The sequence below is a fragment of the Arachis stenosperma genome, chromosome 7 (genome assembly GCF_014773155.1).
Source record: "Arachis stenosperma cultivar V10309 chromosome 7, arast.V10309.gnm1.PFL2, whole genome shotgun sequence".
In the NCBI taxonomy this organism is placed as follows: Eukaryota; Viridiplantae; Streptophyta; class Magnoliopsida; order Fabales; family Fabaceae; genus Arachis; species Arachis stenosperma.
In genome coordinates, this window is record NC_080383.1 from 60,737,031 (window position 1) to 60,756,443 (window position 19,413).

At 31.6% G+C, this 19,413-nt stretch overlaps 1 protein-coding gene across 2 annotated transcripts in view; it reads left to right on the top strand.

Annotated features, from left to right (window-relative positions):
• The first annotated feature begins 1,288 nt into the window (after positions 1-1,288).
• LOC130940841 (vicianin hydrolase-like) overlaps positions 1,289-19,413 on the top strand; it is a 31,486-nt gene continuing 13,361 nt past the window's right edge. The window contains exons 1-7 of one of the 2 annotated variants that reach the window (XM_057869104.1): positions 1,289-1,565; positions 2,072-2,141; positions 2,827-2,885; positions 3,018-3,093; positions 3,185-3,256; positions 3,924-4,011; positions 4,635-4,887. In XM_057869104.1, coding sequence (XP_057725087.1) covers positions 1,389-1,565; positions 2,072-2,141; positions 2,827-2,885; positions 3,018-3,093; positions 3,185-3,256; positions 3,924-4,011; positions 4,635-4,887 — 795 coding nt within the window. In that variant the 5' untranslated portion in view covers positions 1,289-1,388. The remainder of the gene's footprint in view (positions 1,566-2,071; positions 2,142-2,826; positions 2,886-3,017; positions 3,094-3,184; positions 3,257-3,923; positions 4,012-4,634; positions 4,888-19,413) is intronic. The other variant, XM_057869105.1, reaches the window with a different exon arrangement.

Sequence of the window (19,413 nt, forward strand, 5' to 3'; positions counted from 1 at the left end):
TTTTTACTGGACCTGAAAATTTTGGGGGCCACGCGTACGCGTGGGCTTGGCATAAGCGTGAAGGGTTGAAATTCTTGGGATCACACGTACCTAACCTCCAAAGAGCTACCAAAGTACCATAAAACCTTATTTAACATACTAGACTACTAAATAAACTAAACAAACAAAACTACACATGAAATTAAACTTATTTTACCAATATGTACAAAAAGAAAAAATGAAAAGATGTTACCATAGTGAGCTCCACTCCCTTGTGCTCTTCTTTGACTACCTCCACCTCTTAACAAGTATCTTCCATGTTCACATCTTGACAAGGTTCTTCACATTCAATCATTTTCTCACCAACCTCTTCTAGCTCTTCTCCATCCTTCATGTCACAACTTGGAAGTAATGTGGAACTTATCTCAACATCAACCTCAATTTTAATAGAAGGAGACTCCTCAAATACAAAAGGAACATGTGTTGGTGTGGAATCATCCTCATCAAGAGGAAGATTTGTTACTTGCTCAACTTCTTCCAATTCTTCATCATTCACCATATGCTTCGGAGGTTGCGCACCCTCCTTGACATTTCTTTCAAGATCAATGGAAGAAGGTTCAATGGGATCATCGAGGTGATTTGTTAGTGAGGACAAGAACTCATCAATGATTGAGTCTAATTCTTGATCAACCTCTCCTAGTTCTTCAACCACTCCTTCTGGCTCAATTATCTAAACTTCCTCCTCTTCTCGTAATTTTTGCTTCAACTCATCTTCTTCACCTTGAAGCTCCATATTCTCCTTCTCATTGTGCTCCTCAATTAATCCTCCACATTTAACAATAAAGGTTTCTTGGGTAGTTGAGCACAATAAAGGCTATAGGCAGGCTTTTAGTATATTAGAACGTAAATTATACCTACTTGGGAGTTTGTTAGGATCTATCTTTTGGGGAAGATAGAATTAGTTGGAGAGATTCGAAAAGGCAGTTACTTACTTAGATAAGTATAGGATGCCCCTTTTTATCGTACCCGACCGGATATGCGGTAAAGACCACCTTCTTAGGTGGGTCTTTTATCTTTATTGGGCCGGACTTTTGTGTTTTGGGACAGTGATCATTAGTAATTTAATATATTTAAATGATATAGACAAAATTAAAATTTATTTTAAATTTTATGGATAAAATCAAATTATATTAAACGTTTGAGATCATTTAAAAAATTTTTAAAAACAATAAAGATAAAAAAAAGTTTACCCTTAAGTTAAAATAATTATTGTTATGCGTACTATGATTCCTTGTAGTGAGCCTATGGCTATGGGTATTGTTGTTGGTAACACATACTTCCAACCTCGAGCTTTTAAATATGTAGGCATGAAATCAAAGTTTTAGATATCACACAAAAGCAAAATAATCATGAGAGTTAAATGTTCTTACTTCATTTCCCTCCTCTCCGTAGCTACGCTTCTTTTAGCTAATGGCTCTCAAAGTGTACCTTCTCCAACTGCACCACCAAGTCACTACACCGCATCTTTCAATAGAAGTCTTTTCCCTGTTGATTTTGTATTTGGTGCAGGTTCTGCTGCTTATCAGGTTCCAATATCATCCATCACATTTATATCAAACACTTAAATTACTTAAAGCTCCTTTATTTTTCTTCTAATTTTTAATTTACTGACCACATCGTATATCAATGGTTTCAAATTGTCTTAAGAAACTACTGTAAATTGCAATTACAATATCACTATATGTTGTGATTCATTGATGCCTATACAGATGAATAACAGTAAAAATTGTAACCGCATCAATAATTACCGCTAGGTTAAAAACAATAGCTCTTAATAAGCTAAAGATTTACATTTTTATTTTTTATTTTTTTAATTTTTAGCTGGATTTAGTAGAAAGAACTAGACTTATGAACACTATAAGCTGCTATCAGAATTTCAAATCATATATATATATATATATATATATATATCAGAAAATGTTTAGTAATCAAAGAAAATTAGCCAAAACCAGTGATAACTTATCTTATTTAGCATTCATTAATTGTTGCGACAACACATTATCCAATTGTGTATGTTATATTAATTATTCAGTCAGAAGGAGCAGCAAATATGGATGGAAGGGGAGCAAGCATATGGGATACATTCACGAAACAAAATCCAGGTTGTTCTTTCTAAGTCTCTGATCTCTCATCAGTTGATTCATTTAAACTAGAACCAATAATATTGTAAAGGGTTTTAAATCATATTGTGATAATAATAATGGATATAGTGGCCATTGCGGTTCAATTTATTTATTATTTATTTTAATTACAACTCAACTTTGTGTCTAATAATATACTTGGATTGGTAGTGATTAATTAGTTTATTGTTTACTTAAGAAAATATGGGAGTTCAAATTCTGTCTTATCCATATAGTAATTTATAGGCTAGCCATACATCTATAAATGGAATTCCAGTCTGCAATAGATGTCACACTGCTAGGAGATATCATGACAAAAGCAAAAAGAAAAAAAAAGAAAAAAAAAACTGTGTCTATTGCAATGGTTGTGGACTTGTGGTCTGTTATATTTTCTCACATATTTGTTGTGGCCCGTTGATGTGTTCTAATGTGATTTAGATTATATAAACTAGCATTACACTACAAACATGACCCAATACATTGCAGTATAGTAATTGTTGCAACACTATTATTACAACTGCAATCATTACAGTTACAAACCATCCTTTAAATTAACATCAATCATATATATAGATGTATGTGTAATTACATTTATGTGAGGTAGATATCTTAATTTCAGTGTTTCTTTCTTTCTTTTCTTTTTTCTTCCTCCTTTTTATATGTGCAGAAAAGATTGCGGATCATAGCAATGGTGATGTAGCTGACGATTTTTATCATCGTTACAAGGTATACTTACTAACAAATTTCACTAACTTGGTTATCAAACACCATATAATAATTGATATATAATTCTCTTAAGGAAAAATTAAATATCCATTGAGTTAATTAAAGGACTAAGCCAGTTACTTAATTTAACAGAGTGACATTAAATTTGCTAAAGAAATTGGCTTGGATTCCATAAGGTTCTCCATCTCATGGCCAAGAATATTTCCAGGTAAGATTATCCAATAAGTGGAAATTAAACTATTAATATTATTGTTGGCATTCCTTTCATGTGACATAATGGGGAAAGTGATTTCTTGCAGAGGGCAAAGGAAAAGTCAATGCCTTGGGAGTTAAATTCTACAATGATCTCATTGATGAGATCCTCTCAAATGGTCATCCTCTGACTACTTCACTAATTAATTCTTCCATCATTAGACATAATTAATCATTTTAGCTAGACCTAACAGATACACGCGTTTATTTTTTATTATATGATAATGCTAATGGTGATTAGTATGAAAACAGCCATGTAACTATATGTAAGGGTGAGATACACAAGAATGGTAGTTTTGTGTTTTGAAAAATTTAACCAAAAGATTTAAATAAGACAAAATAAAGTATTTGAGGTAAAAATAAGACACTTTAAATATTAGAAACGAAATTAAAATTTAATCTAAACTAAATGAACTAAAACAATACTTTATCGGCTTAAAAAAATGTATGATACTCAAAGATTTAGTTTGCATATAAATCTACATACAGAAATTTCAAAAAAAAAAATCAACCTTTTGAATATATTTAACCTCTAAATTATTTTTTCTTGGAGATACCAAATAAAATTATCTTTTTAAGGATAAATCTATCTATACATAATTAGTTTTTTATGAATGTTTTGTTTTTAAATGATATTCCAAAGGAAAGAACGCATTATCATTACAATTTAAAATTATCTAACTTTTATTTAATTCATTATAGAAAATTCTTTAAATATTTAAAAAAAATGTTATATCATTACAGTTCATCAATCAGTTCTCTTATGCTAATTCTTCTTTGGGGCAGGCTTAATTCCATTTGTTACTCTCTTTCATTGGGACCTACCACAAGCTCTTGAAGATGAGTACGGAGGATTTCTTGGTTCTCAAATAGTGTAAGCTAATTCAATCAAATGGCCAAATATGAGTAATGAGAGGAAGTCAATTTTTTTAATGAATATTTTTTACTTTTTTTTAAATTTTTTTATTTATTTTATATTTTAGATTCTAAAATATAAATTTTTAGTTTTTAATTTCTAAATTTTAAATTTTAAATTTTTAAAAAATAAAAATTTTTAGAACTAAAAAAATAAACTAATATTAACTAACTAAAAATTATTTTTTTATACTTGTTTTAATTTAATTTGAGTAATACTACATATACGATGAAAAAGTATTCAGTATCTACCAATAAAATTCAACATATAAATGTAATAATAAATACATAAACATTTTAAACATAAATATACACAAAAATATGCTGTTTTTTTAAAAAAATTGCACACTTTCAAATACACAGAGTTTTGTTTTTTAAAATATATAATTTTTTTATTAACACGTTAAAATTCAGATGCTCACGTTTATACTTAAATACACGATCCTTTAAATACGAAAAATACACATATTTATATGCTTAATGTAAAAAATATATAAAAAAGATGTGTTAAATACTAAATAGAGATTTTTGTATTGCACAGGCATTAACTTTAACCTGACAATGAATAATATTATTAATCAGGGTGGATTTCGGAAACTACGCTGAATTCTGCTTCAAGACATTTGGTGACCGAGTGAAGCATTGGGTGACATTGAACGAACCATTGTCATTCAGTGTGAATGGCTACAATGGTGGAACATTTGCACCAGGAAGATGCTCTAACTACGTTGGAAATTGCAGTGCTGGAAACTCAGCCACTGAACCTTACATCGTTGCACACCACTTGATCCTTTCTCATGCAGCAGCTGTCTCTTTGTACAAGACCAATTATCAGGTACGCCTTAAAATTAATTAATTGAGTCTCGCTAGAGAGCAAATAGAGTATTTGTACAATATGTATAATGAACTGTTTATTTGGTTCAATATGAATTAAAAATAAAAATTACCCACAAAATAATAAATTAAAAAATTTCTATTCAGTTTTTTCACGTCAAATTTTAAATTCACCAATTTCAAATTTCAAATTTTTAAAAAATTCAGTTAGTTATTTGAAAAAAATAACCATCTAAAATCCTCCAACACTCTCTTCTTTTTCAACTGGCGGCAACTCCACTTTCATCAATAATCATTCCATTTCACCGTGGCTACTTAGCTTGCCACACGCCACTCACCCTTAATAAAAATAACCATCCACTTAAGGATAAAAATAATCATCTGCATATCGAATAAATTGAACATCTAACATATTTTAATTATATAACTAAACTCAATTCAATCAAAATAATCATCTACATAAATATAAAATAACCATCCGCATACCTACTAAAATGTCCTAAATTGACCATTAAAATAGAAGAAGAAGATAAATAAACAGACGAAACTATTATTGTGGTGACATAATTTTGAAGGACTAGTCATGACAAAAGCAACACTGTTGTGAAGCATAGGGTTCAAATCATGAAAGAAGCTAACCATGCTTGGCTAGAAGAAGAGCATGGTGGTATCATCGTTGAGAAGAGGTTTGAAGGAATGGGAGAAAGCGAAGCCGGTTTGAAAGAGAGGCACGAAAATAGCAACAGCAACGTTAAGTTGAGCGTCAGAGGGCAAGGCGCATCGGACAGTGGGAGGATGCGGTAGTCTCAGTATGGCCTACGAAAAATTTAGTAACGCGAGGTGAGAACTGGAGAAGACGACAGTAAATTTTGGATTAGAAATGACCGTATATAGTGTGAATGGATTTAAATACTAATCTTAATTTTTAAATTTTTTAATTTAAAATTAAATAATTAATTAATGATCTAATTTTTAATTTTAATTTTACTTTTTTTTAATTTATTGTACACAATTAATATTGGTTCCAGTACTTTCTCTAATTAAAATCTATGAAACACACAATTTGCTGAATTAATTAATTTTAGATATCATATTTGTTTAACATTCGGTCGTCTGTCACGTCACACATGTCTTCTATGTTTAGATATGTCTAAATAAAATTACATCTCGGCATCTCTAATTTTATTTTTAATTTATACTTTTAAAATAAGTTTTAAAATAATATATACTATTATTTATTAAAATAAAAAATTAATTTAGATACTTTATTTAATAAAAGACATTAAAAATTCTAAATATTAATTTATATTTTAATATATTTTATATTTCCATGTCTTACAAACATTAAAATTAGTGTATTTGTGTATCCCATATTATATCTTGTTTAATTTTTGTTAAGTTAAAGTATATATTATTATTTTCTAAGAGTGTATGTTATATAAATTTTGAGAAAGTGGAATTCAATCAGTATTATATGTTTCTAATTAATATTATGATAGGAACTTTAATTTTAATTTAATTTAATTATAATGATAGATATAATAATATATGTGTTTATTTATATAAGATTAAACATTATCGAAATCAGATTTTACTTTCTATATGTGAAATTTTATTTAGAATAGTTATTTTTGTAAAGAAAGGAATGGTAACATTAATAATAATATTTTAATGTGTATGAGAGCGAGTAATCAAAACTACTCCTAAAGGAGAAAACAACACACATTAAAATTAATAGTTTTGTTGAAAAATTAATATATCTTGATATTAGAAGTGGACAGTTATATTTTAAAACATAATTGTTTTTAGGAAACTTATAGTGGCACTCTAGTGTACATGATTGTGAACCAAAATAAAATACTAAGTCAATTTATTGTTAGGTTCGTAATACTTTATGAATTATGGGGGTTTGCCCGTTGATTATAAAAAATGAGTGTGGGGCTGAACGGGTTTTATGATTTATAATTATTAATTAGTTATTATTAATATTTTTAATGATATAAGATTATATTTAATGATATATAATTATTTATTTTTCTTTTATTAATTAAATATTAATCAAATTTTAATAAAAATATTGACTCTTTAGACTTTCTGATAAAATAGTGATTCATGACTTGCTAACTACTAAAAATAATGTATTGAGTGCAGATTAAATAAATTATTAACGAAAGGAATCACGAGGAAGAGAGGACAAGGACTTGTTTAAGAATTGTTAAAAGCTGACCTCTACTAAAATCTTATCATTAAAATTTTTTCCTAGGAACAGAAAGTTGTACTATTATTTAAGGGTAAATTCTACAAAACTCATCCAATTTTAAAAAATAATTTATTTTTTATTATATATCACAATATTAGTGATTGAATTAGATTAATTAATTATAGTTAAATTTAACTTTTTATTTGATTTAAATTTTGATAATTCAACTAATTAACAATAATATAATTCTTTTTGTAATTTATAAAATTATTAAAAAAATCTTATTTTGTAATTTAATTTTTCTCAAACCACATATCTATTAATTATTTTCAACAAAAAATCTCAAAAGATAAAAAAACAAATAGAAAAAAAGTTTGAGACATTAAAAATGTCCAAAACATTATATCTTAATAATTCTCTCTTACTTCCTTATTTTCTAAAAAAATCTCTTCGTATATAATATATTTGATACTTATTAAAAAAAATTATTATAATAAAATTTATTTTTAGCTACAGTTCAATTAAAATTATGCATGTTGAATGAACTTACTGAATAAATAAATTAAAATATATACAAATACGTAAAATTATAGAAATTTTTGAGATAATAACATTTTTTTAAAATAAATCCCCTTAATTTCTTTCAATTAAATTTGAATTTTAAATTTAGTGAATATTTTTTTTCTCTTTTTCTTTTCTTCTCCTACTCTCAACAATTCGGAGTTTAATTAATCACTTTTTTTTTCTAAATTGTCATCATACGAAAAATGAATTTTTTTGAATAATATGAAGAAAGTAAGATTGAATTATCAAGTGATAATATTACGAGAATTTTTTTTTATGTCTTTTGAATTTTTTATTTATTTATATTTTTGGAGATTTTTTATTGAAAATGATTAATGAATATGTGATTTGAGAAAAAAAATTACAAAATGATTAATAAATAATTTTTTTATATTTGTTTTATTTTATCTTTTGAGAATTTTTTTGTTGAGAATGATTAATAAATATGTGGTTTGAGAAAAAATAAATTACAAAATAAACTTTTTAATGATTTTTATAAATTGTAAAAAGAATTATACCATAGTTAGTTAATTGGGTTATCAAAACTTAGATTAAATAAAAAGTTAAATTTAATTATGACAAACCAATTTAATTCAACCACTAATATTATGACATGTAACAAAGGGTATGTTATCCTTTAAAATTAGAAAAAATTGGTAGAATTCATCTTATTTAAAACATTAGCTTAGCTAGCTAAATTACTCAAAGAATACTCCTTAAAAATAACAAAAATAAAATTAGAATATTTTTATGTGGTATGTGAGAAAATAAGCTTAAATAACCAAAGTACATGTAAAAAATGAGAACTTCAATATCAATAAATTAAATTTTTACTATTAAAATCTTGACATAAAACTTTTCTTATATTGTAACAAAAATGTTGGTGGTGACTGTCGATTTTAAATTATAATTCAGTTAAATAATTTTTCGTCAAAAACTTTTTAATATAATTATGGTTGAAGTTTAATAAAAAAAAATATATAGAAATGTATGAGGGTAAAAAGTTAAATATTATATATATTGATGTATATAATAGAAAGTGATATAATATCATAGAAAATTAATCCAAGATAACAATAGTGTAGTAGCAGAAATAGTAAAAATTAATAAAAAATAAGAAAAGAATATAGTAAAAAAAATTAATCAGAAGAAAAATTAAGTATCAGTCATTTGGTCTTATTAGTGCTTGAAGGACCTGATCAGAAAGAAGAAACAAAAACAAAGAATGAGAAAGAAAATTAATAGATAAAAATTAGGGAAGGGAAACAAAATTTATTAGAGAGAAATTGTACCACTGTATGTGCTACCAATCATAGCATCCTAATCGCCTATTAGTAGTTCTCTTCTTAAGCTTCTTCTTGGTCAATAATCAATTGGATCCGTTGTTATATGTGACATGTCCATCCTTTATAACCAACTCCTTTAAATTAATTATTGCGGACACGTCCTTACTTGGCTTTGGCTGTGCATAGCCCAATTTGGGAATTATCACCTCATTCATGCACGTAACATCACCCTCCCATTAAGAACAACTTTATTTTTAATGTTGAAGAGTGATAATATACCGCTAGACTATTCAGCCAACTCCCAAGTAGATTTAACTGCATTGGCTTTCTTTCTCCCCCTCCCTGTAATACTAAGATCTCCTTAACTTCTTTGCCATCTTGAGTAATTGAATGCTGATTCAGCACCTTATGAGGGTGTGAAATTGGTCTCATTGTAGTAGTACACAGTGACAATGCTAAGTAACGAGTGATGTTGTCGCCCTATACTTTTTTAAAGTAGAAATATGGAATGCATAATGAATTTTGGCATTCGCAAACAACTCCAGTTTGTAAGCTACTGGACTGATTTTCTGCTTTATCCTAAATGGACCAAAATAATGCATGCTAAGCTTTTGGTTCTTCCTTAATAATAAAACGGAAATATAAAGAGTACGCAAAGATAATAAAATTGTGAGAGAATAATGAAAGAAAAGAAAAGATGAAGAAATTTTATTGATTGTTGATTGATTGAAAATTGTAAACTATGAAGGTAAAACTAAGTATATATAGAGCATTGGCCTATGAAAGATAAAAGCAAATAAAGATAAGATAAGGATAAAGATAAGATAACGATAAGATAAGATAAAATAATAAAGACTAAAATTATAATTGAATTGTGTATTATGTTGGGCTAAATTTGTGGGCCGTGAGATGTCTTTATTGTTGTCATGGGCTAAGGTAGAAGAGTGGTTTAATACGCCCCCCGCAAGCTGGAGGACGAAAGATGTCAAGAACACCAAGCTTATTCAGATTAAGATGGAAGGGTTGAGAGGACAAGGCTTGGTGAAGATGTCAGCTAGTTGCCCAAAAGAGGGAATTGGGAGAAGTTTCATCACTCCAACTTGAGCTTTTTGTCGAACCAAGTGACAATCAACGTCTAAATATTTGGTCTATTCATAAAAAACCAGGTTAGCAGCAATATGAAGAGCACTCTAATTATCACAATATAAAACTGGTGGACGGATAGGAGAGATGCGTAAAAACTGTAACACATTTAGTATCCATTGAAGTTCACAAGTTGTGTTAGTAAGTGCACAATATTCTGCTTCCGTGGATGAGCGGGCAACTGTGGTTTGTTTCTTGGTCTTCCAAGAGACCATAGAAATGCATAAGAAGAAACAATAACCTGTTAACGATCGCCGAGTGTCAAGACATCCGAACCAATCAGAGTCACTGAAGTTGAGAAGCTGAATTTCTGATTCTCTTGAAAAAAAAGTCTTTTGCCGGGACTAGTTTTCAGATATCGTAACACATGCTTGCCAGTTTGAAGATGAGATTTGGTAGGAGATACTATAAATTGACTTAATTGTTGAGTGGCATACATGATGTCCAGTCGAGTAGTGGTGAGATAGATAAGATGGCCAACCAAACGGCGATATACAAAAGAGTCAGATAGCAGGGGACTTTTGTCTTGATATAGTCTAGTGGTACTATCCATTGGAACAGAGACAGGTTTAGCACTTAATAAACCAGAATCCTCCAAAAGATCAAGACAATATTTTCTCTGAGATAAGCAAATTTTCTTCACTAATTGAGCAACATCAATACCCAAAAAATATTTTAATGGGCCCAAATTTTTAATTCGAAAGTGTTGGTGCAAAATAGACTTAGTGGCAGCAAGTTCAGAAATGGAATTACCAGTGAAAATAATATCGTCAACATAGACTAGAATGATAAAAATTTGAGCACCAATGAATTTAACAAATAAACTATAATCAGATGAGGTCTGCTGATATCCATGAGATAGAAAAAGTTGAGAAAGTTTGTCATACTACATACGACTAGATTGTCGTAAACCATACAGTGATTTTAGTAGCTTACAGCATTGATTCAGTTGAGGAGATGTAGATCTGAGTGGCAGAGTCATATAAACATCCTCAGAAAGAGCCCATGTAAGAAAGTATTATTGACATCCAACTGATGTATGGGCCCATGATGGTGGCAGGCTTGACAACAGGGGAGAAAGTTTCCAAGAAATCAACACCTTCAGTTTGAGTGAACCCTTTAGCCACAAGGCGTGCTTTATATCGATCAACTAAACCATCAGGCTTGCGTTTGATGCGATAGACCCATTTACAGCCAACTGGCTTAACCGCTGCAGGGCAATCAACAAGACGCCAAGTTTTGTTCAGCTCAAGAGCATCCAACTCATCTTTCATAGCACTACGCCAATTAGAGTCTTGATTGGTGTCCTTAAAAGACTTTGTCTCAACGTCAGAATGTAGAGATAAAAGAAACTTTTTATATGAGGATGAAAGAGAAGAAAAAGACATGGCTGAAGATAAATGATACTTGCACTTTGAGGAAGATTGATTTGTAGAGATGAGAGAGAAATTGCACAAGTAATCAGAGAGATATGCTGGAGGTCGGTGAGGCCAGTCGAAATAATGAGGATGTGGTTGCTCATGTGGTGAAGAAGGTGACGGAGGATGAGAAGGTGATGGTGGACTAGTGTCTAGTACAGAAGGAGAGAAGGGTGTGTGCCTTGAGAGAGATTCGGTGTCATGGGTTCAACTTGGTTAGGAAACGACAATGAGGAAGAAGAAAGAGGTTGTTGGAGAAAATAAAGAATTAGATGGAGTTGGGTCAATGTGTATGGGTGAGGGTTCAAGTGGAAGACTAACTGAATCTTATTTTTGAGAAGGCGTGTTTGGCAATGTTGGGCTGAGTGTATGGAATTGGACATTTTCTATGACTAAAAGCAAGATCATTTCATAAAAAATCACGTTTCTAGAAATCTCAATTCTTTCATCTTCTAAAACATAAACAATATATCCTTTAAAACCATGTTGAAAGCTAATAAACATAGCCTTTTTGGCTCTTGGATCAAATTTTGATCTGTTTGCCATTAGGATAGAAACAAAACATAAGCATCCAAAAATTTTAAGGTCATGATAATTTGGTGGATGATTGAATAAAATCTCAAATGGTGTTTTAAAATTAATTGCGGATGATAGAACTCTATTAAGTAAATAAACAGCATGTTTAATAGCATAAGACCAAAAAGATGGTGGTAAATTAGATTGAAATATAAGAGCACGAGCTATATTCAAAATATCTTTATGTTTGCGTTCTACCCTTCCATTTTATTGAGGAGTTTCAACATAACTACGCTGATGAATAATGCTTTTTGAAGCATAAAAATCATGTAAAATAAATTCTGGTCTATTATCGGAACGAATAGTTTTGACTTTAGAGTTGAATTGTGTTTCAACTAAAGTAATAAAATTTTTTACATGATTTTGCACTTCTCCTTTTGATTTTAATAAAATAACCCAGTAAAGCGGCTAAAATCATCAACAATAGTAAAAAATATTTATGATTATGAATAGAATTTTGTCGAAACGGACCCCAAATATCAAAATATAATAAATCAAAACTTGCATTGGCTTTGTTAAAACTTTAAGAAAATGAAAGTTTCTTTTGCTTAGAAAGATGACAAATGTCACAAGCCTGATCATGATGCATAGAGATAAAAGGAAATTGTTTATGTAAATGATTAAATCTTTGTCTAGAAAGGTGTCCTAAATGAAAATGCCATATATTTAAAGGTGTAATGGGTGGAGATTGGATGGAATTTATGGAATGTGTAGTGGATCGATTTTTACCGAAATTAGGTTCAAAAATATATACTCCCTCTCTCATTCTGCCCAATTCAACAGTCCCTAAATTGTTGCTCTGTAGAGTGCAAGAAGAAGATGAAAAAGTGAGTTCACATATGCGTGCTGAAGTAATTTTTGAGATGGAGATAATATTAAAGTTGAAAGGAGGTAAATAAAGAACATAAAAAAGAACTATTTGGTAAATGAACAATAATAGGAGAAATTTGTGTGTAAGAAATAAACCAAGACAAATTTGATACAATGTGATCTGTGGCACCAGAATCAATGATCCAAGTGTTCAAGAATGAATCTCAATTTGAAAAATTGTTAACAATAGAAAAAATATTGAAAGAACAAAGATAATGAGTAGTTAGACTTGACAAAAGCCCAAGTTGGTTTGAAGGACGAGATTCTTTATTGGAAGGAAGTGCCATGAAAGAAAAGTGTTGGGCTGACGAAAGGTCAAAAGGAGGCTCCGGATGAAGTTTGCTGGTGTGCCCTTTTTTCTTGACCTAGGACAGAGTAGGGAGATTATTATTTATAGTGGGAGGGGAGGTTGAAGGGGTTTAAGATCTGAATTGGTTGGTTTATCCATGGATGTCAGCAAAGCTCAAGAGGAGCTCTGATACCATAATAAAACGGAAAGAGTACATAAAGAGTACGCAAAGATAATAAAATTGTGAAAGAATAATGAAAGAAAAGAAAAGATGAAAAAATTTTATTGATTGTTGATTGATTGAAAATCGTAAAACTATGAAGGTAAAACTAAGTATATAGAGAGCATTGGCCTATGAAAGATAAAAGCAAATAAAGATAAGATAAGGATAAAGATAAGATAATGATAAAGATAAGATAAAGATAAGATAAGATAAGATAATAAAGACTAAAATTATAATTGAATTTGTGTATTCTATTAGGCTGAATTTGTGGACCGTGAGACGTCTTTATTATTGTCATTGGCTAAGGTGGAAGAGTGGTTTAATACTTAAAGTAATCGAATGCTACCAATAAGGTTGTAATTTCACCAAAATCAGGTCATCCTCATACAATTCAACTTGTCAGTGATATCTATTAGTGAAAGCTTTCATAAATTGTTGAGCTCGAGTGAGGTTCTGTTTTAAGGTTTCTAAGAGCTTATCCCTCTATAATAGCATCTTTTGCAATGATGGCTCATCAATAGGGAAAAATTCAAAACGAACCACAGTAGGTGGTTCTCTTCCATACAAAGTCTTGAATGGAGTCATCCAAATGCTGATATGAAATGACGTGTTGTACCAAAATTCATCCTATGAAAGCATTTCTAACCATTTCTTTAGATGCTCAAAATAATAACATCTCAAATACATTTCGAGAGACTTGTTCAAGGTTTTACTTTGACTATCCGATTGAGGGTGATATGTGGAGCTCATCATCAACCTTATTCCTGGGAGTTTGAATAATTGTTGCCAGAATTTACATACAAACACCTTATCACTGTCAGAGACAATTGACTGTGGAAATTCATGAAGCTTCACAACATTTTTTACAAAAGCTTCGCCAACCATTTTGCTATCAAAGTCATGTTTAAGGGGATGAAGTGGGAAAATTTGGTCAACCGATCTATCACCACCATGATAAAATATCCATGCAAATATCATCTTACACCTGAGACAAAATTGGTAATGGGTATAACAATTCAACGGGTAGCTTAGTCTCCACTTTTGCCTTTCGACAAATGGAATAAGAAAGGGCATGAAGGCGAATATTCCGTTGCATATTTGGCCAATAAAAGGAAGAACATATTCGCTCCACTATTTTAGTAAGCGCAACATGACCGCCAACATCACTATCATGATACTCCTATAAAATTAACTTGATAAGGCTACTCTTGGTTGGAATGACAACTCAATTACGCCACAGCGAAATACCATTCTTACAGCTATAATTTGGATCCTCCAACATATTATTGCTACATTGTACACGAATGGCCTTTAGGTTCTCATCCAGCTCAATGTCATTCTTCAATGTGTCCAACCAATCTGATATTGGGCTAGATGAAGTAGCCAAATAGCAACAAGAAAGTGCATCACCCGGAACATTCTCAAGATTTGTTTCATACTGTATATCAAAATCATAGCCCAAAAGCTTATGCAACCAACAATATTGTTCTCGATTATGCAAATCTTTCTCTGATAAAGACTTGAGACTCTTATGAAATTTTTGAATAATAAACTTCTTACCAACTAAGTAGTGTCTAAATTTGGCCACGGCCTTGGTAATATCATAGAATTTGTGAATATAATTTTACTGGCTCTACATCAATGAAGAAAAATTTTTGGGAGGAAAAAAAAGCTATAGGTTGGTTGCCTTGGGACAGCACGACCCCTATACCCATACTAGAAGCATCGATCTCTAACTGGAATGGTAAGTCAAAGTTAGGCAAGGCCAAAATTGGTCGAGATTCATTGGCAAGTTTAAGGTCAAAGCTTGATGCGACCTAATCGTTCGAAGCAAAAGCATCTTTCTTCAACAAATTCGTCAAGGAAAATGCTAATGACACATACCCTTTAATAAAGTGCCTAACCGGTGATGTTAAGAAAATCCCAGAGCTTCCTAGATTAGAAGGTTGTGGCCACTCCATCACAACACACACTTTGTTCGACTCCATATGCATACCATTTTTGGAAAATCATGTGGCCCAAATAATCTATCGTCACCACCCTGAAAAGACACTAGGAGAGTTTAGCAAATAGACTCTCTTGTTACAGCAGCTTTTAATACCTTTTCCAACTGACTAAGATGCTCATGCCAAGAGGGGCTATATATAAGTATATCATCAATGAAGACCAAAAGTAACTTCCTTAAATACGATTGAAAGACATTGGTCATGAGACTTTGGAATGTGGCAGGCACATTAGTTAAGTCAAACGGCATGATTAACCACTCATAGAGCCCTTGACGTGTTTGAAAACACATCAAGCTTGGTTCAAATTGTCTTTTGGTTGAGGATCTTGTTGTCACTCCTTGGGAGGGATCACCAATGATGAAGTCATGAGGATAACCCCTCATAGACTTCCATTCTCTAGGCTTCCTTTGTGGTGTTGAGCTTTAATGAGTTTCTGTTGGTTTCACTGTTTCAGTTTCTCGTGCTGGCTCAGGAGACAAAATGGAAATGTCTCCTCCAATCTGACGAGACAAATCTGGACTGGCAGATTCTTCAATTTGGGCAGACTTGGGATTTTCTTTACTTGTTCTAGTTTCTTCACAATCTGAATCATTATCTATCACGGTACTGGGAATTAAGTTAGAATCACAAAAAGTGACATGTATGGATTCCTCTATGGTTCTATGTTCTTTGAGATAAATCCTATAGGCCTTGCTAGTGGTAGAGTATCCAACAAACATTCCTTTATAAGATTTTGGATCAAACTTACCAAGATTTTCTTTGTTGTTAAGCACAAAATATTTGCATCCAAAAACATGAAAGTACTTAAGATTTAGAGGGGTTCCTTTCCATAGCTCATAAGGAGTTCTTTTTAACCCTTTTTCTAATTATTGTCCTATTCAAAATATAGCATGCTGTATTTACAGCTTTAGCCCATAGAAATTTAGGAACCTCATTCTCACATAACATAGCCCTAGTCATTTCTTGAAGGCTTCTATTCCTTCTTTCAACAACCCCATTTTGTTGGGGTGTTATAGGGCATGAAAAATTATGAGTAATTCCAAAGTCAACACAGAATTTTTCAAAAGTCTTGGTTTTTAAATTCTTTTCCGTGATCACTTCTTAGGTGGGCCACTTTTAAATCTTTTTCATTTTGAATTTTCTTGCAAAGGGTTGAGAAAGCATGAAAAGCATCATTTTTGTGAGCAAGAAAAAGTACCCAACCAAATCTAGAGTAATCATCTACCACCACTAAACCATAGTGTTTACCTCCTAAACTTTGAGTTCTTGTTGGACCAAAAAGATCAATATGTAACATTTCCAATGGCCTTTTGGTTGAAATTCCATCTTTTGGTTTAAAAGAGGATTTAACTTGTTTGCCTAATTGACAAGCATCACAAGTAAGATCCTTATCAAATTTGATTTTAGGAATTCCTCTAACCAGATTTTTCTTTATTAGTTTAGAAATTTGGTACATGCTAGCATGACCCAACTTTCTATGCCATAGCCATTTTTCAGATTCAAAAGATGTAAAACATGTTACATTTTGTTCTTTCAAGTCCTCAAGAGTTAATCCATACACATTGTTGCATCTTTTAGCATAAAAAAGAATATCCCCAATTTTTTCACAAACAACCAAACACACAAACTTTCTAAAAATAACTTCAAATCCTAAATCACACAATTGAATTACACTAAGTAAATTATGTTTCAAATCATTTACAAGAAGAACATCATTTATACAAGATGAGAAGCTTTTACCAACTTTTCCAACGGCCACTATCTTTCCTTTACCATCATCACCGAAAGTAACAAGTCCTCCATCATATTCATCAAGCTTTATGAAGAAGGTTGTCTTTCCGGTCATATGCCTAGAACATCCGCTGTCCATGTACCACATATTTTCCTTCCTCTTGGATGTTAGGCATACCTACAAAATAAGCTCAAGTTACCTTAGGTATCCAAATTTTCTTGGATTCTTTCACGTTAAACCATCTCCTATGTCCCAAATCATTGTAATCAAAAACAACTTTGTAAACTTTATCACCAATCATTCTTTCACCAAAGAAATACTGAACGGGAAAATGACCGCTTCGGTTACATAACCTACAAAACCTTGGAGTTGCTGTTTTGTTAAAGTAGGTGGGATCTTGAAACCTTGTGTCATTAGATGAAGAAGCTCTATCTTTAAAGGAAGATTTCTTATCAGATTTATAAAACCCCAAACCAGCTTTATCAAAGAGTGGTTTTTGACTAGCCAATATTTGATTTAAATTTTCAGAACTTTGAGTAAATTTGGTTAAGTCATTTTCAAGACTTTTAACCTTTTTCAGCAACTCTTCATTTTTCTTAAAATAGTTTACATATGCAACTACCGAATGATCACTTTCACAACTTCTAAGTTGAGCTTTCAACTGCTTATTTTCTTCCACAATATCACAAGCAGTTTCGGCATCCCTTAGCTTTTCTTTGAGAAAATCATTTTCAGTTTTAAGGATGGTAATTTGTTGTTCAAGATCTTGATTATCAAGAAGAAAGCATCTTATTTTTTTAGAGAGGTGATCTATCATAAGATGAAGGTCTTCAGTGTAAGAGTTTTGAAAGAATACCTGATCTATATAATTTGCCATGAGACAAGGCTGTGACTTGGTCTCAGATTCTTCATTACTGTCTGAGTCATTTTCCAAGTCTCTCTATGATGCCATCAGACCCTTCTTTTTCCCCCTTTTTTGCTTCTCTTCCTTCTTTAACTTGGGACAGTCAGATTTAAAGTGTCCCATTTCCTTGCAGTTGTAACAAGTTACTTTGCTAAGGTCTTTCTTCATTTTCCTTGAGCTGCTGCCTTTGCCTTTGAACTTCACCATTTTTCTGAATTTTTTGGCAAACAACACAAATTCATTTTCAGAGGAGTTATCACTGGATTCATCATCCAGGGGGTTAGTTACAGAAGAAAAAGCAATTCCTTTCTTTTTTTAAATAAGTGTTTTCAAAAGCAAGAAGGTTTCCTTTCAAATCATCAAATGTCATGGAATCAAGGTTGCTGCTCTCAGAGATAATTAAAACTTTTGTTTCCCACTCTTTAGTGAGACATCTCAGCACTCTTCTCACAAGCACAGAATCAGAATGTGTTATTCCCATAGCATCCAAGCCAACAATGATGGTGTTGAACCGTTTGAACAGTTCATCAATGGATTCTCCTTCCTTCATTGCAAACATTTTATACTCCCTGTTTAACATGTCTATCTGAGTCTTCTTTACAATGGTAGTTCCTTCATGAGTGATTTGCAACTTGTCCCAGATTTTCTTTGCCGTTGTGCATCGTGATACCCGTCGGTACTCCTCGAAGCTGATAGCACAGTTGAGTAAATTTACAGCCTTGGCATTTAGCTCTACTTTCTTTCTATCTTCTTCGGTCCATCTTGCTTTCGGTTTAAGAGTGACTACTCCTTCCGCACTTGTGTTGATTGGAAATTGAGGACTCTCCAGGATAATCTTCCATAGTCTGTAGTCTACTGCTTGCACAAAGATCTTCATTCTCTCCTTCCAATAGGTATAGTTTTTCCCATTGAAAAGAGGCGGTCTATTGCTTGACTGTCCTTCTGTAAGGTTGTAAGACACCAGATTTGAGCCACTGCTTTCTGCAATGAGGATATTTTCTCCAAGCTGCAAAGCTTGATCTCTTTGAGACCAAGCTCTGATACCAATTGATGGTTTCAGTGGCTAAGAGAAGGGGGGTTGAATCTTAGCCCCTTTTTTGCTTGATTATGCTTTCTGGTCTTTGAGGAGACTTTTCTGTTTTTGTCTCGTCCCTAGCCACGAGACTTTTTATTTTTTGTCTCGTCACTTGGTACGAGATATTTTTGGTTTTAGCTCCTGTGCAGTAGAAATAGAAATGGAGTAATAGAGAAAGAAGATTACACCCAGATATATCCTAGTTCAGCTGCTAAGTGCAATGCAGCCTACATCCAGTCTC